General features: G+C 35.7%; 1 protein-coding gene across 3 annotated transcripts in view; it reads left to right on the top strand.

The window, feature by feature from the left end:
* The window catches only part of LOC148939524 (leucine-rich repeat-containing protein 14-like), a 52,991-nt gene extending 32,795 nt beyond the window's left edge, over positions 1 to 20,196 (top strand). For all 3 annotated transcript variants that reach the window (XM_089106704.1, XM_089106705.1, XM_089106706.1), the window contains exon 2: positions 14,651 to 20,196. In XM_089106704.1, coding sequence (XP_088962830.1) covers positions 14,665 to 16,131 — 1,467 coding nt within the window. In that variant the 5' untranslated portion in view covers positions 14,651 to 14,664 and the 3' untranslated portion in view covers positions 16,132 to 20,196. The remainder of the gene's footprint in view (positions 1 to 14,650) is intronic.
* The last annotated feature ends 1,574 nt before the right edge of the window (positions 20,197 to 21,770 follow it).

The raw sequence follows: 21,770 nt of genomic DNA on the forward strand, positions 1-21,770 counted from the left end.
ATAGCAAACTACACATCCCAAATCATAGGTTTCAGACATCACACACCTATGAAAGACTAAGAAATCCAACTCAGAAAAGCCCGAAATAGTAATTTACATATCCCAAATCATAAGTTTCAGACAGCATTCACCTACGAAATACTAAGAAACCTTAGCTCAGAAAAGTCTGAAATAGCCAACTACTCATCCCAAACTCGAAGTTTCAGACAACAAACACCTATGAGTGACTAAGAATCCTAGCTATGAAAAGTCCAAAAAGCAATCTATACCTCCCAAATCATAATTTTCTGAAATGACACACCTATGAAAGGCTAAGAAATCCAGCTCAGAAAAGTCATAAATAGCAAATTAACCATCCCATATCATAGGTTTCAGTCAACACACACCTACGAATGGCTAAGAAATCCTGATCAGAAAAGTCAAAAAATAGCAACCCACACATCCCAAATCATAGGTTTCAGACATCACACACATATGAAAGACTAAGAAATCCAACTCAGAAAAGCCCGAAATAGTAATTTACATATCCCAAATCATAAGTTTCAGACAGCATTCACCTACGAAATACTAAGAAATCTAACTCAGAAAAGCCCGAAATAGTAATTTACATATCCCGAATCATAGGTTTCAGACAGCATTCACCTACGAAATACTAAGAAACCTTAGCTCAGAAAAGTCTGAAATAGCCAATTACTCATCCCAAACTCGAAGTTTCAGACAACAAACACCTATGAGTGACTAAAAATCCTAGCTCTGAAAAGTCCAAAAAGCAAACTATACCCCCCAAATCATAATTTTCTGAAAGGACACACCTATGAAAGACTAAGAAATCTAGCTCAGAAAAGTCAAAAAATATCAATCCACACACCCCCAAATCATAGGTTTCAGACATCACACACCTACGAAAGACTAAGAAATCCGGTTATGAAAAGTCAGAAATAGCAACCCACACATCCCAAATCATAGGTTTCAGACACCACACACCTATGAACTGCTAAGAAACCTAGCTCAGAAAAGTCAGAAATAGCAAATTACATATCCCAAATCATAGGTTTCAGACAACAAACACCTATGAAAGGCTAAGAAATCCAGCTCAGAAAGGTCAAAAGTAGCAATCCATCCACCCCAAACTATAGGTTTCAGACAACAAACACCTATGAAAGGCTAAGAAATCCAGCTCAGAAAAGTCAAAAGTAGCGATCCACCCATCCCAAATCATAGGTTTCATAGAACACACGCCTATGAAAGACTAAGAAATCCAGCTCAGAAATGTCAAAAATAGCAAACTACATACCCCAAATCATCGGTTTCAGTCAACACACATCAACGAAAGACGAAGAAACCTAGCTCAGAAAAGTCAAAAATAGCAAACTATTCATCCCAAACTATTGGTTTCAGACAACATTCACCTACGAAATACTAGAAAACCTTAGCTCAGAAAAGCCTGAAATAGCAAACTATACATCCCAAATCATAATTTTCTGACAACGCAGACATATGAAAGTCTATGAAATCCAGCTCAGAAAAGTCGAAAATAGCAAACTACACATCCCAAATCATAGGTTTCAGACACCACCCACCTATGAAAGACTAAGAAATCCAACTCAGAAAAGTCAAAAATAACAAACTCCATATCCCAAATCATAAGTTTCACTCAACACACATCAACGAAAGGCTAAGAAACCTAGCTCATAAAAGCCTGAAATAGCAAACTACTCATCCCAAACTATTGGTTTCAGACAACATTCACCTAGGAAATACTAGGAAACCTTAGCTTAGAAAAGCCTGAAGTAGCAAACTACACATCCCAAATCATAGGTTTCAGACAACACACATCAACGAAAGACGGGTGCACGGGAGAGCCTTTGAGGGTCTGTGTGTCCCTTGAGGGTCGGTGGTCCTGTGGGAGCTCGGGGTGACCTTTGGGGACCGGTGTATGGGCGTTGGGGGTCCGGGGATGGCCGTTGGGGGTCTGGGTAGGCATTTGGGGCGCCGGTATGGTCTTTGAGTGCCTGGGGGACATTTGGGGACCGTTGGAGGGCCTTTGGGACCCCGTTGGTCCTTTGGGAGCTCGATGGGCCTTTGGGGCCCGGAGGATGGCCTTTGGGGCACAGGGAGGGTCTTGGGGTGCCTGAGGGACATTTGGGGACCGGTGGAGGGCCTTTGTGACCCCGTTGGTCCTTTGGGAGCCCTGGGGGACCTTTGCGGACCAGGGGAGGGCCTTTGGGGCAGTTGGGGGCCGGTGGAGGGCCTTTGGGACCCCGTTGGTCCTTTGGGAGCTCGATGGGCCTTTGGGGACCGGAGGAGGGCCTTTGGGGGCACAGGGATGGCCTTTGGAGCACAGGGATGGTCTTTGGGGGTCCGGGGGGGGGACAGTTGGGAGCCTGGGGGCCTGGGGATGGCCTTTGGGGGTCTGGGTGGGTCTTTGGGGGCGCCAGTGGCCCTTTGGGAGTTTGGGGGGCTTTGAGGACCGGGGGCTTCCTTCGGGGTTGGGGTAGGAGGATTGTGACCCTTTGGGGTTGGGTTAGAGGACCTCACAACACTGTTCAAATGAAACTTGTGTATTATAACGACCACACTCAAAACCTCCTCCAAAATCTCTTCAAAATCTTCTTTTAAAATGTCTCTATCTGTTTCGCCGAAATAGTTCCATAACCTGTCTAAAACGGTTTCGCCCAAATAATCCCTAAACGTAAATTCAGCGTGTTCCTTTGTTATTGGCATCTCTGTGCTAACGCATTTCAAATTAATATGAAACCTTCTCGCGCGCTAAAACAATTCATCGCTAAGATGTTTCTTGCCTAATTGTTTCCATGGCCGGTGGTTATTAATATCCTTTGGAGTTCGACCAGTAGAACTGTTCCCGAGGCAAAGACATTAATGATTTTGGATCTATTCCTGGAAAAATGTTTCTAGGTGAAAATTTTTAAAGTCTGACAGATGATATCATTGATTGATTGATCTGTCAAGAAAGGAAAATTAATTTGTTGTTTCTAAGGGGAATTATTGATTCACGATAGGTGAATTGAGGTCGACAGCACAGGTGTCCTGACTCGTGACAGCACCACGTGGTTTATGGTTTTCCAAGTGAGAAAGTTCCTGTTTTTCAAATTCTCACTGAGAAAACCATAAAACAGACATGAATTGCTGTTGACATCCGAGAAAAACATCAAATAAATTGAACAACACACATATCCATCCATGAAAACAACCATAAATGTGACAAAATTCATGTTTTTCCAAGTGAGAAAATTCCTGTTTTTTCATTCTCACTGAGAAAACCATAAAACAGACATGAATTGATGTTGACATACATAAATGTGACAAAGTCCCTGTTTTTCAAATTATCACTGACAAAAACCATTAAACATCCATGAAAACAGACATAAATGTGAGAAAGATCCTGTTTTTCAAATTCTCACTGACAAAAACCATTAAACATCCATAATTTGATGTTGACATCCGAGAAAAACATCAAATAAATCGAACAACACACATATCCATCCATGAAAACAACCATAAATGCGACAAAATTCATGTTTTTCCAAGTGAGAAAATTCCTGTTTTTTCATTCTCACTGAGAAAACCATAAACCACGTGGTAATGTTCGGAGTTATAGGGTCATCTCTACTGGTAGGTACTTCAAAGTACCTTCCCGGGACAAACCTTAGCATGTACATCCATCCCTGAAAGTTTCATTTTCCTAACCCAACCCCTTTCCAAAATAGCCAAAAGTAACTAAAGTAGAATTTTACGAAATTCTAATGTAGCTACTTTTGGCTATCTTGGGAAGGGGTTAGGTTGGAAAAATGAAACTTTCAGGTATGGGTCTACAGGCCAAAGAATGTCCTGGGAAGGTATTTTGAAGTGCCTAACTCCACTCCTTCTCCCTCTAGAGGGTCCTGAAATTTGCCTACATGATAGGCATCAATGATACCCATTAAAATTTTGACAAAACAACATTTTACCTTAATTTTCAGTTATCAGTTTCTTTCTCTCTGGCTTTAGCTCTGAAAATGCAATTTCAGTCATTTGAGCAGAAGTTTAAGCCATATCAATGTCTTAAATCCAAAATTTAGGAAAAGTATTTGCATATCTTTAAAAACTTATAAATTGGGATTGAGCAAAGTTGTGAAGCTGAAAACAATCTTGTTATGCTTCATTTAAGCAGAAGATCTATTTTGCGAGGTTTCACTTCTATAACTCACAGGTTTTTAAAGGTCATCAAAGGTCAGGACCCTCTTGAGGGAGAAGGAGTAGAGGTAGGTATGAGAAGTTTATGTAGGCTACAACTTGGATTTGTTTTTGTAGCTAAAAGTATTTTTGAAGCTAACAATTTTAAAACTTCATTTTGTAAAATTCTAGTTTAACCACTTTTTGCTATCTTGGAAAGGGGTTAGGTCAGGAAAATGAAAATTTCAGGGATGGGTCTGCAGACTAAAGTAGACCTATATCTCAGGAAGGTATTTTAAAGTACCTGCCTCTACTCCTTCTCCCTCTAGAGGGCAATGACCTTAGATGACCTTTAAAAATCTCTGTTTTGTGAAGTGAAACCAGTAAATTTTTACCAAATCATATTATTGAGTTTCAAATAAAGTGAATATACCATTTGATGCCTTTTTTATGCTGATTATGAATATAACAATCATTTCTATTGGAAATGAATTTTAGCCCCCCCTATATATGTCAATTCCGGATATATATTTGCAAATATGGAGGTAGAGGTTAGGGGGTTGGGCTGGAATTTATTTCTGATAGAAATGATTATTATATTTGTAATCAGCATAAAAAAAGGTATTGAATGGTGTATTCACTTTATTCCTAACTCAATAATATGATTTGGTAAAAATTTACTATGAAACCTTGCAAAATAGATCTTCTGCTTAAATGAAGTAGCCTACAAGAAAACTGTTTTCAGCTTTGCAACTTTACTCAATCCCAATTTATGAGGTTTCAAAGATGTGCAAATATATATACTAAATTTAGACAAAAAACTCATTGATAGGCTATGACTTAAAATTCTACTCAAATTGGAAATGACTTTTAGCCCCCCCCCCCCCTATATATGTCAATTCAGGATATATATTTGCAAATATAGAGGTAGAGGTTAGGTTAGGGGGCTGGGCTGAAATTCATTTCTAATAGAAATGATTATTATATTTGTAATCAGCATAAAAAAAGGTATTGAATGGTGTATTCACTTTATTCCTAACTCAATAATATGATTTGGTAAAAATTTACTATGAAACCTTGCAAAATAGATCTTCTGCTTAAATGAAGTAGCCTACAAGAAAACTGTTTTCAGCTTTGCAACTTTACTCAATCCCAATTTATGAGGTTTCAAAGATGTGCAAATATATATCCTAAATGTAGACAAAAAACTCATTGATAGGCTATGACTTAAAATTCTACTCAAATAATAGGAATTGCATTTTCACAACTAATACCTAAGAAACAGAAATTATAACTGAAAATTAAGGTAAAATGTTGTTTTGTCAATCTTTCAATAGGTATAGACCTTTAAGTAGGTAAATTTTTAAGACTTAGAAATCAGAAGAAGTTTAACATGGAAGCTTGGCAATACCTTCCCAGAGTATATTTTTGGCCCTGGATTCTTCTTCTTCCAATTCACAGCAGGTGGGCTATTCAGTTGGTACTATTTAGCCCTCTTCTTTTTGCTTCACTCTGTGGGCTACAGAGCTACTGTCTTGGTTGTCTCTTATTTATTAGATATTCTCAGATATCTTTCAGTAGATCTTTTGACTCAAGGAGATCAAATATAAGATGATAGATATTGATTTCTGTGCTCTGTGTGCAGGTATAGTTGGCTAGGCTCTTGGCTGATAGTGAGATTTTGTGGTGTTTGAAGCATTTTAACAGTTTACAAAGCAAGGTATGTTGTGCAGACGTCAGTATATTACATTCAAATAGGCAATGGTCAATTGTTTCATTATTCATATTACAATGCCTGCAAAGAGGGGACAGGGGAATTGAACCACTTGAATTAGAAAACTTATATGAGAATGCAAGGAAATTTAGTCCATTTGTTCCAGAACAAATTCTATGATAAATTTTAGAAAGATACTTATTGGGAAAGGAGGAAAGGATTAATCTTATTAAAATTAATATCTGATAGCCTCCATTGGTAAATATCTCTAATTGGGATTGGTCTCCCCCTTGGCTGGTCAATATTTATAGCATTTTTTGCTATTTCATCAACCTGATGATTACCACTTATGCCAGAGTGGCTAGGAATGTACTGAAAGTAAGTTTTTATGCCACTTGAAGCAAGATTATCAATAATACTAAGACAATGATAAGTGTCGATGTCCAACTTATATTGAGGAGCTGAGGCCAGCAACTCAAGGCTTGATAGAGAGTCGGAATATATGATAATACTATTTGAATTTACAATCAAAGGTTGGTTTTCTTTAAGGTATTCTAATGCCGTGATTATGGCATTTAACTCAGCAGACATTATAGATAAATGATTATATATTCTCTCGCCCATTGCAATTTTCAGGTGGGGAAGGAAAGCACCACTTGCAACCTTCTCATTCATTTTTGACCCATCAACAAATATTTGGAAGTGATTTTTATAGGTTATTGTATTAAGTTCTGCAAATTTTTTCTGCACAAAAGCAATGGGGGTTAAATCTTTATTCCACTTTGAGAATTCATTATTTCTTATGGGACTTGACCAATTCCATGGGGGGGATTTGGGGAAAGTAGGTGCAATAGACTTTGCTGGTATGGGGAACTGCTTCTGAATATTGGCATACTGGTCTGCAATGCCTCTATACATGGCTGGATTTCTTAACCAATTATGTAATGTGTGTGAGCTATTTGATTCAATTTTTGTAAGATGAGTGAGATAAAATTAGTGTTAAAAAGGGTTAAAAGAGAACTTCTAAACAAGGGGAAGGGAACAAAAGAATCAAATGAACATAAAACTTGGGTATCTCCAGTACAAAAGAAAAAAAAAATGAAAACTAGGGGTTTGTTTTTTCAGTAATTAAGGGGACAAATGTTTTTTCATACCTGGAGGTTAAGGAATAGAGGGGAGCAAGATAGGAACGGGTTCACATGGCAGGTGGTGTCTGGATAAGGAGTGTCTTTAGGGGAAAATGTTTTCCTTGCAAAGGTTTATTATTGCATTTTTTGCAAAATGGAGGCACAATGTTCCTCTCCTGTTCTCAAGAGTTTCCAGCTTGGCCTTTTTTAGAAGGAGCGAGTATGGTACCTTAGCTTCTTAGGAATTTTTCTCAGGATTTTTTTTTTAATGGATTAAATTTTTTCTGATTTATCACAGGAGATGCCAAACTGGACAAGCATATTCAAGATGCAGGCAGACAAAGGAAGTATAGATCCTTAAAGAATGGGAAGAGGGGACATTAAATTTATTCAAGTGCCTAAGGAGAGACATGGATGCATTAGCTCTATGGACAGTATAAAATTTGACTACCTTTTAAGGTTTATGTATACTCTGAAAAAAGCTGTTTTACAACAATTTTGCAGTTGTAACTTGCACAAAAAGAACAAAATGCTTATATCATTGTATTCATTAGTTACAGATCTATCCATTCACCAAGCCAGAATTATGATATTACTTAGAATTTTTCTTTGGGAACATTCTAAACTTACTTAAAAAACAGGGAAATGGCCCTTTTTCCAAAGATTTTTATCAATTTTCAACATATTTTTAATCTAAAAAAACATCTACACCAAATTTCAAAAATATAATTCGGCAGATGGATAGAATTAAATGCAGTTTGGAAGGATATCAAAATTGTCTTTTTTCTTTGTTATACAAAAATCTTAGGAAAGCAGAAAAATAATATCCCAAAAATTACACAGTGAACATAAAGCATTCAAAGAAGAAATTTATTGTTTCAAGCAAAATCATGTTAACAAGAGCTTCCATTTGTGAGTTTTTGATTCCCCATTATTGTGTGTCCCATTTTGATTCCCCTTATGCTTGAGCAGTCATTCTTTAAGATTTGGGAATAAGAAGCAAAATTTTTGTGTAAAAAGCAGGGGCAGTGGCATAACTTCATGAAAATGTAGAGAGGGCAAAATGTATTTTTAAAATCTAGGGTGGAGCAATTTTTTTTTCAATTTCTAAATGAAAATACCGACAAAGAAGGCATTTTTCATGCCTTCTGCCCCTAAAAAATGTATTTTTTAAAATCAAATGGTGTAGTAGAGTGAATGCTCTGTCCTCTATTTGATGTCCCTGGCAGGAGTTAAGGAGGGGATAATTACCTCATATATGCAATAGTTTTGGTTCTAAGTTTTAATGCCCCTCTTTATTTTCATTTGAAGAGAAACTTGCTTCTTTTTTATCTATTTTTCCCCGTATATTGCTATCTTGCCAGGTTCTAAACTTTGTAGATAGTTGGGGAACTTGTGATCACATGCTAAATTTGCAGTGTGTACAATAAAGGTTTGTAGAGATTAGAGCATTTTTACACCTTTTTGGGAAATTTGCATTGTAAGTGTAAATTTTAAACTTGATTGGAACCAAGCACCAATCAAGTTTAGAATTAGAATCAAATACTAAACCTTTTGCAAAACCTTTTGCAAAAACTTTTTGCAAAACCTTTGCAAAAACCTTTTAAGTCCCTTTTTTCACATTGGCAAGTCATTTTTTTGTGAAAAATAAGAATTCCTTATTTTGCAAGCCAACTGTAATAAAAGTTTAAAAATAATAGTTTTATTGCAAGCAAAAATATGCAGTGTGTCCAATGAAATATTGCAAAGATGGTTTTAAATTTGTTGCATAGCATAAAAATCCCATTTTGGAATTCTTTCATTGCTATCAAAAATCATCATTGGAACATGCAGAAAAAGATGTGTTTAAAAAAAAAACATTTAATTTTCTAGGTTTTAGTGTTGTATGCTTTTGAAGGCAATAAAACTTTTTTCCATGTGTAAAGCCAACTGTAATAAAAACTTGTATTTTGTGCAATAGAATTTCACAAATATAAAAATGACATTATTTGACATGATGATGTTATTTCGTACAGCATTATGACAAAATGACAGTACTTCAAACAGTTCAATGTGAAAATCATATCATAATTGTAAATATTGGAAATGTTGAGAATAAACATTAGTGTGTTTACAAATATGATTTTTTTTTTTCATTAATTTATTGAAAAACATGTCATACAGTAAGGGTTGAACCCCTAAAGAAAAGAGAACAAATAAAATACAGCAAAGATAAACAAGAAAACAAACTGAATTGAAGACAACTACAAGGATAAGCAGAAAATATAGAATAAAACCAAAAAATCTCCCAAGTTAGGAAACAAAATATAAAGAAAGAACAGGAAATTGGAAACCTGCTTTTTACCAATCCCTGGACTATTCACTTGTAGTTTATGAAATATTTGCAGTCTGTTTTTGTACATTCTGTGTGACATGGCTCAAATGATGGCCAGAAAAATTCCTTGTATATAACAACATGAATCTTTTTAAACTGTTTTTAACATGCTAGAAACTGAGAAAGATTGTTCTAATTGGTTTTTTATCAACAGGTTGCATATGTAGACATTTAAGAATTTGTAGATGTCCAAATAAAACAAGAGAAATAAGCTTATATTCAGGCCAGTACTGTTTTGGCACATCTACCTAAAGATATTGAACATATTTGTGACGACACCAAACATATTTTTGTGCATTTTACACTAAATAAAAAATTCGTAAATTTTATTTATAAACTAAATTTATCAACTATACACTCTAGTCTTGAAGACTTTTTTTTACATCATGTCCTTATTGAAAAAATTCTTGCAAAAGCCTTAAAATATTTTTTTTGTATTCCTTGTGAATTATTTGCTTATCTATTAATGGGAATAACATTAAGCCCAATGTTTGCTATTTAGAAAGTACATATGCTTAGGGAACACATGTTACAAAACTGTTCATAAGGAAATTAGACAAAAAGAAAAAATGCATAAACTTAATTGGGGCCTACCATGTAATTAACTGTTTCTATAGAATGTTGTGTTGACAACACTATTTGGTGTGTATATTAGTTGGTTTGATAACTTCTGATTTTCTGCTCTTTAACAAGCCTATATAAACCAATTGCTGGCAAATTTTGTTTTATGATATAATGGGATAAGTTTTTAAAGGTGATGGAATGTTGCAGGATAATGGCTAAAACAGAAAAATAGAATCAATCCCCTAAGTAATTTCCATCTGAATTTTCTAATATCTGTAAGTTATCTGAAAAATTGAAGGGAAGGGTTTGAAGTTTGTAGAGCTTTTGAAAAATGAAACATTAGAAAGATAAGGAAATCATCTTAGTGGTATAACTCTTTATTTTTTTTAATTTTATGCTCATCTGTAAGTGTTAACTGGAAACCAAAGTGAATAAGCATACTCAGGTGTATCAATTTATGAAAATATGGGGAGGGGGAGCAAAATTTATTTTTTTAAATCTAGGAGATAATTTTGTGATTTTGGTTTTAAATCAAAATACAATGAGGTAATTTAGGTTTCTGGCTAAGATGGCTTCCAAGATTGTTAAGACAAACATCAAAAACAAGAAGAACAATAGGGGATCTTTTCATAAGACAGTGGAATTCTAATTTGAATGAATATTTCGGCCCTATGTTCAAGGGCCATCATCAGCAAAACTTAAATGTATAAAAGAAAAGAGACCTACAAGAACATACGACCATTAAAATTAAAATTAAAATTTTTAAAATAGTCCCAGCATCCTTACTTCAGCAAAGTTCAACCAGGACTGATAAATAAAGTGAGGTGAAACAAGATGATATCATCAAAGCTCTAAATTCTAATATTGCTGGCCTTTCTTTTGATTCTGCTTTAGGCAGTCATGTCTTTGAAAATCCTGGCCACAAAATACTTTTCGAAGAATCTGCCCTTATTAGCAACGACCTATGCATAAAGAAGGTAGTTCGAGTAGCAATTGAAATCAGACTTAAGATTAATAATAATATTTCATTAAATAGGGACTTGGGGGAATATTCAATAAATGCTCTCTAAATAAATTTAATTGAAAACGATCTTACACATATTAAAAAAAAAACTGTAGACATTAACACAGAACCAGTTACAAAACGACCTTTGAGGTTAGCTGCCAAAAAGGCAAGATTAGCAATAAAACGTGTTTTTACTTATTTTGCTTTCATTTCAATGAATTGCCTTGTTTCACCTCACTTTATTTATCAGGCCTGGTTGAACTTCGCTGAAGTAAGGATGCTGGGACTGTTTTAAAAATTTTAATTTTAGTTTTAATGGTCGTATGTTGTTGTAAGTCTCTTTTCTTTTATACATTTAAGTTTTGTTGATGATGGCCCTTTGAAACCCCTATTGCTCTTCTTGTTTTTGATGTTTGTGGTGGAAAGGTCTTTGTTGCTATGTAAGATTTCTAAGATGTGGCTTCATTTAGGATTTCAAGATGGTGGATACCATCTACCATCAAATGATATCTGACATGTTGACACTGCAAAGGCTGAGTTGCTTAAGGAGATTCTCTTTGGTTCGTGAAATAGATTTATGGTTTTGGCTACAACGTTTGATGGGAGGTGGTCCGCACCTCCTTAAAAACTGAAATGAAGCCATCTTAGGTATCTTGGAAGCCATCTGAGCCAGAAACCTAAATTACCTTATTTTGCAGGCTATATGTGAAAAAAGATTAGGCCATTGTTCCTGTATTAAAAAAAAAAAAAAAAAAAAAAGAAACAGCAGTAATGATATTTGTCTGTCTCATTCTCAAAATCAGCAAGATGTAACATGGGAAGAGTGTAAGATATCCAGAAATGTGGTCACTATCACTTTGCTTAATAAGCTTATTGCAATTGTTTCTTGTGATTTTTAGTATTCAGTATTTTAGTAGTAGATGGAGGGCTATGTCCAGTATATTTTGTTTTCTGGGGGGGGGGGAAGGTGTTCTACAATTTTTTTTTGAAAAATATACGAAAAATTTGTTCATGTGCATTTTTGTCGTGTTTTAACGAGTCGAGCAAACATTTCGGGGGGGGGGCGAGTGTTCAACCCCCTCCTCCTCCCTGCATAAGGCCTTGAGTAGATGGCTTCTATGACCATTTTGTTTTAAATTCCGAATACATGTACATTTATCTGTTAAAGATGTAATCTAGAACTAGGACAAAGAGAAAGGTAATTATCACTTTGAATTAGCACGTGTTGCTGTCAGAGGCTTTGACACAGTATTCCGTATCTTCATACATGACAACTATTAGATGAACTCTGAAAAAATGGCAACAATCTTTAACTCTGAAAAAAGGCCTGATGTTATACAATGGGTAACTGAAGCAATTATTTTGAATACACAGATACAATCTTTTAGATATTTTCCAGAATAATAGTCTACGGATTCTTTTGGGTACCCCTTTGACTGACTATAATTTAATCAGTAAGCTCTACAAAAAATTGTAGTTCTATCCCATGTTATAGGGAAAAAATGATACAAAGATTGAACTGGCTAGGACACGTTCTGCAGATGAAAGACAACGGATTGCAAAATACCGTTCTTTTTGGAAAACAAAAAGCAGGCTGTCTCCGAATGGGGTCGGGGGAAATCGTAAGGAAGGATTTAAAGGAAATTGAATCTTCTTGGGAGGGTCTAAAGAGAGAGACTTTGAATAGATTGGAATGGAATAGGAGCGTGCTTAGCTGTTTTAGCCTCAGGTTCTACAGTGAGCTTTTATTAGTAGACATAGTAGTGTGTAAGTGAACAAACTTTATGGTTCGTACTTTCATGAAAAAGTTTATTAACTTTATTGGCGTCGTGGGAGCTCTGCATATTGTGGTAACCAGCTTTGAAACTCCAAGCATATACCTCTGGGACTTCATAGGTGAATTTTCAAGACTCAAGCACTTGTGTTTTAGGCTTTTGCTATAAAGTCCTGAGTTTTGAATCCCAAATTCCTGAAGTTTGATGTCTGTAGTCTAAAGGGTTTTACACAAGGATTTTAGAAGCTGGTAGTCTATTGCTTATATCTAGTAAAAGAAAATAAAGAAATTCGAAGCTGGAAGTTTACCTTTCAGTGAGTCTAAAGATGTTATGATAGGCTACTGATTGTCATATATATTCAGTCTGATGAATATGTGCCTTTTAATCTATAAACTTGAGCCTATAAACTATAAATTAACCTGTTAACTTTGAATCTTTTAAACTAAAGGAGGCGAAAGCTATATAACAATAAACAAAAAGTTACTTTTATAAATTGAAGTTAATATGTAATATAGCCTAATATAATGTTTCAAATTTTGATATTATGTTTGAAACGAGCAATACTGTCATATCTATTAGGCTACCTGGAACTGTTTCCTGAAGTGAAGCAATTTAAAGTTTTGACCAGGTGACTTAAGACTTTGCCATTGACATTTTTGCACTTGAAGCCCAAATCATAATTAATCTGTTAACTTTGAATCTATTGAACTAAAGGATGCGAAAACTATATAACAATACAAAAAAAAACAGCTGCTTTTGAAAAATTGATTTTACTATGCAACATAATATTTCAAAAATTTTGAAACGAGCATTACTGTCTTATCTATTATCTGGAACAGTCCTGAAATGAAGCAATTTTAAAGTTTTGACCAGTTGACTTAAGACTTTGCCATTGACATTTTTGCACTTGAAGCTCAAATCATGATTAATCTGTTGGCTTTGAATCTATTAAACTAAAGGAGGCGAAAACTATATAACAATAAAAAAAATCAGCTGCTTTTAAAGAATTGATTGTACTATGTAACATAATATTTCAAAATTTTCTGGCACATGATCATGGGCAACATTTTGAAACGAGCATTACTGTCTTATCTATTATCTGGAACTGTCCTGAAATGAAGCAATTTTAAAGTTTTGACCAGTTGACTTAAGACTTTGCCATTGACATTTTTGCACTTGAAGCTCAAATCATGATTAATCTGTTGGCTTTGAATCTATTAAACTAAAGGAGGCGAAAACTATATAACAATAAAAAAAATCAGCTGCTTTTAAAGAATTGATTGTACTATGTAACATAATATTTCAAAATTTTCTGGCACATGATCATGGGCAACATTTTGAAACGAGCATTACTGTCTTATCTATTATCTGGAACTGTCCTGAAATGAAGCAATTTTAAAGTTTTGACCAGTTGACTTAAGACTTTGCCATTGACATTTTTGTACTTGAAGCTCAAATCATGATTAACCTGTTAACTTTGAATCTATTAAACTAAAGGAGGCAAAAACTATATAACAATAAAATAAATCAGCTGCTTTTAAAGAATTGATTTTACTATGTAACACAATATTTCAAAATTTTCTGGCACATGATCATTGGCAAAATTTTGAAATGAGCAATACTGTCTTATCTATTATCTGGAACTGCCTCATGAAATGAAGCAATTTTAAAGTTTTGGCCGGTTGACTGAGACTTTGCCATTGACATTTTTGATTTAAATTTAAAAAGACATTTGAATTTAAAAAGAGGGGGCTGCTTGCATAATTTTTCTCAAATTTCCATATAAGCTATGTCTAACAACATCTAAGGCTGTGAAATCTTCCACCCCTTTTCTCTTTCCTGAATGCTTTAATGTTTTTCCCTTATGTCAATAATTGTTGAAAGTCGAAGTTTTAAAAACATATTCTTTTTTTCTAGGTATCTTGTACAAGATGGGCGTCAAAGGAATACAAGAAATAGAAAGGGTTAAAAGGCTTTTATACTTATCAAAGTATGGAAGCTGTCAAACTGGATTTCTCTGTAAATGGAATGAAATATGTCCCTCCTGTGAATCCTCCAATAAGAATGGAGTGCCTAGTCTCCAAAACTTGTCTTTAAATGTCTTGGCTAACTATGAAAGTTTTTCTCCCGCTATGATGCCATTATCCTTATGCAATGTTTTGATGCAAGTGGCTCTGGCCAAAAACAGTTCAACTGTTAAGAACTTTTTGAAGAATTGGCCCTTTGAATCTTTTTCTCTTGTGAATGCCCTGTCGGATCATAACTTTCAGTGCTTTATCCCTTGGAAAAGAGAGCAATTTGCCAAAAAATTATTCTATTCTTTTATGGAGCTTATTCTAAATGGGGAAGAATGTACTCTCCTGACTTTAGATATAAGAGGTGCAGTTATTTCAGATGAAGATGAACTTGCAAAATTTTTCGAGCTTTTAAATAAAGTGCGAGAATTAGAAAGTAATTCTTTTCGACAGATTTTCTTTGATATAGAAATAAGTGAAGATTTGTTTGATCAACTCACCAGTGTCCTGGTGTATAACCCAGAGATTAATCCCGAAAGTAAGAGCACTCTCCAGGTGCATTTGGGTCACTTTCAGTCATGTGAAGGCTCCATGAGACAAGGCCAGGGTATAAAGAGCTATTTAAGAAAGATGATAAGTTTTACTACAAGCAAGTTAGAAAGCTTGTATATTCCAAACACCTTCTTGAAAAATGCTGGTTTAAGGAAAATATTGAATGAGCTCAAAATGCCCAAATATCAAAACCTAGTAGCTCTTAATTTTGCCAATAATGATCTAGATTTTCAAAGCTGTACAATGACCGTTGACTTATTTGCTCAGTGTATTGGCGACTTACCACAGCTAAGATCTCTGAATCTTTCTCAAAATCCTGTCTCTGGATGCTTAGAGTTTTTGTTATGCAACCTAAAGTATGGATTGTTAGATCTAAGGCTAGCTGGTTGCGAACTCAACTCAGAAGATCTGGTCTATCTTATGGGAGCAATCCATGCTAAGTCTTTGATAGTACTTGACATCAGCGAGAACTCATTTGAATCCAAATTGGAACTAAACAATTTCATATCTGCCTTTAAGACTCAAATGATTGCAATTGAAGGAGAAGCCTGTGGTATGGAGGCAGATGAGCTTGTAGAGCTGGCAACAACGCTTCAAGATTTTTCTGTTCTGTATTATGTATCATTTGTAGGCTATTGGATGACTATAGAAGAGCTGGTACCAGTTGTCCGTGAATTGTGTTTATGTCAATCGTTAAAGATTGTTGTTTTATCACTTCCTGTTGATGTTGACTTCGACATTGATGACGTGAATAGAGTCAAAAATTTGGTTTCTCCAGTTGAAAGTGTCATTGAACAATGTAATGGCAGTTTTTCTATTCACTGGATTTAAATGACATATCTGGCGATAAACAATTGGAGCAAAAAAGATTTTTTTTTTTTTTGTAAAAGTAATTGCTTGCCCAGCTCTCATGTTAGAGGTTTGTACTGGGTCATTTAGAGGGGGAAAGTAAAGGTATATCCTCCAGATACCTAATGAGGGTGGGTTGGCTTGAGTAGTAAAAACAGGGATATGTTTTTTTTGCCAAGGCCACCCTTCTATACTTACAATAATAGAAACAAAGTTTTTACTGATCAGAGAAACCAATTAATAGATTTTATATTTTCTGTCAGTTTAATTGTATCTCGTACCATCATCTCCTCCCTCCACTAATATAGTCCTAGGTTTAACACTAAGTTCCCTAATTTTGTTGTTTGTTTTTCGATTTGGCAACAATAATCAGGTGTTGATGAGAAATAAGTAACAAGATAGAATTTTACCAGTAAAATCACAAAGCTACCCTTCAAGATAGGGTTATATACAGGCATGAGGGTGGAGGAAGGGGTACTGCAAATGTAATCAGTCAAATAGAGTCTCCCTTAAAAGAATGAAATGGGCTACTTTTTTATTGCACCCATTTCAGAGGGGTAGCCTTGGCACAAGACACCAAACCAGGTGCTACCTATTTGTTACAAGATGCGTAGACTCGAGTCATGGAGGGGGACAGTGAATTCTTTTTTGTTTTGAAAGTTTCGACTAGCAAAAACATAAAATGTGGATTTATAGGCCATTTTTTTTTAGTTTGATAAACTGTTGACTTTTGTCAACCATAGTGCTGCTGATATTAGAAGTTTATTGTTAGTTTTTGTCTGTTAGTGTGGTTTTTCTAGTTACTGAAGAGAGTGCTAATATTTAGCTTAAAACCCAAAAATCTGCATGCTGATTACCAAATATGATTGATGTGCTCAATATTCTGAACAATACAGAGGCGAAATTAATGCATTCAATATGCCAAAATATAGATTCAGTCAAGGAGTATGGGGAACTTATAAGAGTGGAAACTGGCGCTAGTATAAAGGTCATCAATACCGTCCACTGTTTGGTAACTTTTCGTTCGACGCAAAACCACCGCATACTCGTTTTTTTAGGTTTCTTAAAAACGAAGGTGAGAGGAAGAAAGTATAATTCTACCCCAGTAGGCCTACCGGCTTGAAATCGACTAGCCTACTTGGTCTGGCTTGCCTACTATATCAAATACTTCATTTACAAGCAATAGTGGTCAAAGGAGGGGGGTTGGAGGGGGCCCGAATGTCACGCAGCTAACCGTAACAAAGAGTTTACAATAGCGATAGCATTGACAGTTTATTTTAGAATTAGTTGAAAAAATGTTTGTAAAAGTATTTGCTGAACTTTAAAGAGACCACAACTGGATGATACTATCCCATTCTATCCTTCTTTTATACCTGCAACGAAAGATTTTGGCAAGTTTATGAGATTGGAAACTGGCACCAGTATTAAAAAATAATCAACAACGCCATCTAGCGGTTGGCGATTTTGTTGCAATTTTTGGCCTATCTTAAATAGCTCCATACTTGTTGTTACAAGTATTTCAAAATGCAGCAGGGTAAAAAATCAGAATGCTGTCACGAGCTACAGAGAAATTTCAGTCTTATTCTTATTACATTTCAGATTAATCATATAATATATTTACTTTTTTTTATTGTCTACCTTTTTAATGAAGCCTCTGTTTTTAATGAAGCCTCTGTTTAATGAAGCCTCTGTCTATACCTTTTATATGTTGCCTCTGTCCTGTTGTGGTGTTTAGGGTTGGATTTCAGATTGGTAATACAGGACCCAGAATTCAAACCCTGCTCTAGCAACATGCTATAGAGCCAACACAAGGACCTTAGTAGTGTTGTTATAAATGAAATAAATGTCGTTAATCCAGTATATACATACGTTACCAGACACTGCTCAGTAAATGGTGCTTGTAGGTTCTAATCCTACCTCACCATGTTAAGCCGCCGTAACGCTTGTAAGTTTCCCTTTCTCTTTGGACTCGGTGCAATAGGCTTCGTTTACACATTGTCTTAAACGCATACACAGGAACTTTTTTTCTAAGCATTATGAAAAAGTTGATTGTTTTTTGTTAATGGGAGCGCAGTATATCTTCAAGGCTGGTAGACAGAGGTAGGGTACTTGGAAATAAGAGAAGCGTCCTGATTAATCATAAAGCTGGAAAATTATAATCTTTGATTACCCAATATAGTCATTGCTTAGAAATACTGCCCACCTAACGAATTTCGATGTCATTTAAACTTCTTCTTGTTTGATTATTTGGAGATGATATTACATAATTTTCGTTCGAACCCAGCCTCTTCAGCAGCTGGAATTGAAACCTGGGACCAGTAATATGCGGCTGCATTAGGTCCAGTGCCACCAAGAGCCCCGCATCCCAGTTTAGGCATTTCTTAGAAATGCAAAGCCGCGTCAACGTTCTACTGTCTCTCTGCAGCATGGAAATAGAGCATAGAAAGATCCTTCATGCTGCATGGCAAAAACCTACCCTAAAATCACATTTGAGACCATAAAAACGCCTACCACAATAAAATTTAATTAAATTTTAGCAATTAGCCATTGGGGCCCGCAAATTGATATTACGTAGGCCCCCAAAAGATCAGATGCCACCACTGCCTGAGCTCCGTATTGCCAAGTTGAAATAGATCTACTAGGCCGCCAGAGGGGTTAACTTGAAATTTCTTCTTCTTTCATTCTCTTGTTTGATAATTTCGAGACGCTAGGCGGAGTCTCCATTATAATCCTGGGCTCTGCGGTGGCTGAGATCGAAATGTGGGTCTTGTATTTTCCAAGCTGAGATCAATTCCACAGTGCCACTGTGATAGTGTAAAAGGGCTTTTTTCCATTGGAAGTCAACCAGGGAAATTAAAAGGAAATACTTAAAACCCATTGTTGTCACTGTGGGATTGATCTCTGATTTGTAGTAGGGGACACGGAGTTTTATCTGCATGGTGCGGAACTGCATGGAGACTGTGCATTAGCATCTTTAAATAATCAAACAAGAAAAAGAAGAGAATTGCTTAGTCACAGTCGTTAGAACAAGGAGCTGAGTTGAGCATTGAAGATTCTGTTTTGCCAACAATAGACATTTCCACAAATCTTCGATTCGGCCGTCGTTTTCAAGAAGTCATAAATTGTTGTGAAATTGAGCTAGAAAATAATCGAAAACTCTGACTTAGGTATTTACGTGTTATAGCGACCACACTGTTGTTCGTGATCTGAGTAAAACCGGTTTCTCTGTCTTTATTCAGAGATAATCAGCTTAGTCTCAGTGAGATAAACTGCTATGCAGGAATATTTGAATTAAATATTTAATATATAGAGTTGGTTAGGTTTCTAAGATAATGCTTTCTGGGCGGCCTGCTTTCCATAATTCTCTGTTGTAGTTTTCGTAATTTTGCTACTAAAGTATTATACTTTCATCATATATTGGTTTATTTCATTAGGATTAACCTAACTCCACTTCTTGAGTGTGGTCGTTATAGCATGTAAGTACCCCAACTTAAACTGGAGTTTAATTAAATTGAGTGTTCTCCAAAGAAACTTGATGATTTGTTGGAGATTACCAGTGACATTATTGAACTGGCAATCTAATGTTTCCTTAAATTATAGAACATAAAGAATTAGGATACTCTTAAAAATTAACTTAAATTCTAAAGGCATTCGAGATATGGGAAAAGGTCCATTATTGTAGGGTTTATAGTACAGCTAGTCGTTACCAGGAGCGTCCTGAAATGATCCCGCGGGAAGGGAGGGGAGGCCTTCGGAATACTACCAGAGACTTTACAGGTCTTGGTGAAACTTCTGTGTTAGGTTCCTTGAGGAATATTCAGCTAAACACAATTCTGTACTTGTTGATGCATTTATTTTTGCCTACTTTTTGTTTATTTGTCCTGTTCAGAATAAATTGGACGCTGGCCAAAAATCAATTTGAAAACCCCTGGTGGACAAATTTACAATCATGTGGAATTGTTTCTTCTAAAGAATCATATTCTTTGAACTTTATTTTTATGAGTGTGCGTATGCTATTTTCTTGCTTCTATATAAATAAAGCAGTTTATGTGATATTTGTGTTCTTTCCGGTGTAGAGCGTAACGTAGCACAAAACTTAAGACAATAGAAATTCAGCTTGGTCTATATGCTGTATCAGAGGCACGCTTTGCTTAAGGCTTATAAAAAGTATTACAACCCTAATGTATAATCTAGAATTAAAGGTAAAAGCACTTTTCATTCGCTCTTGTGTGACTTGGAAGCATGGTCTTGCTGGGTATGGTTCTTGCTAAGAAATATCCTTAAGGTTAAGGGTAATGATATTAACATCTTTTCAGACTCAGATATTTATTATTTCACAAAAAAAAAAAAAAAAAAAAAAAAAAAATCAGCTACATTATACGAAAAACACAAGAGCCACATAAAATAAAAAGCCCTGTATCTTCTAGCCACCTTTTAACATAAATAATATTCAATGAATAAAAACACAAAAACTAATTTATTATTTTTTTGCTAAAAATAATTAATATTCCAAAAAAGCTAAACCAATTTTCTCGTCACAACCTATCGACCTCTCTCCACCCCACTCTCCCGTCTTTCTGCACCCACTCCTAAAAACCCTCGATTTTCAACAACGCTTTTCAATAAACAATGTCTTTGAGTTTCTTTTAAACAAAATTAAATTACTGGCTGCTCTAATACTATCCAGCAGACCGTTCCACACTGAAGCGGCATTGTTTCTAATAGCGAAACCTGACCTCGGTGGGTGCCGGATTTCATGAACCAGATGATCAACGTTTCTAGTAGCATGTTCACTGTAAGCACAGTTCTGGGAAAACGCATTCCAGAAGCACTCTTAAGAGGAAAACTTATTTAAACACTGAAATACACAAACTGATTACTGGTAGTCACGCTGTTGCCCAACATTCAGAACACCGAGCTTTTTGTAACATGCAAAAGTATCTTTACACTCGTGCAACTCACCGACTGCTCTTATTGTTTTGTTTTACACTATTTGTATCCTTTTGTACTACTTACTTATGAAATTACTGGTCCATACCGAGCACGCATACCCAATATGGGATTCAAGAATGGAGCTACATATAAGTTTAAGGGTTCCATTGTAACTGAACCACCTTGTAACTGAATTCCAAGCAACTGAACCCCTGTAACTAAATCACCGTATCACTGATCCACCGTGCAACTGAAATACCGTACAATTGAACCGTCGTGACATTGAATACCCTTGCAACTGAACCCTCGTGCAACTGAACCCTCATGCAACTGAACCCCCCTTAACTGAACCCTGGTGCAACTCAACACCATTTAACTAAACCCCCGTGTAACTGAACCACCATGTAACTGAACCCCCGTGCAAGTGAACCACCGTACAACTGAACCACCGTGCAATTGAACCACCGTGCAACTGAACCACCGTGCAATTGAACCACCGTGCAACCGAACTCTCGTGTAACTGAACCCTCGTGCAACTCAACCACCGTACTGACACTGGGTAAAACACAAGTTAGAATCTTTACATATTCAACCCTGTTGGAATTGTTTGCTTTTTTAAGTCTTTATATAAATTACTGTCAAGATGATTTATTTTGAGACGGCCATTTTATTTAAAACAGTTCAAAGGT

The sequence above is a fragment of the Artemia sp. Qi Xiang Cuo genome, chromosome 21 (assembly GCF_049724085.1).
Source record: "Artemia sp. Qi Xiang Cuo chromosome 21, ASM4972408v1, whole genome shotgun sequence".
NCBI lineage: Eukaryota > Metazoa > Arthropoda > Branchiopoda > Anostraca > Artemiidae > Artemia > Artemia sp. Qi Xiang Cuo.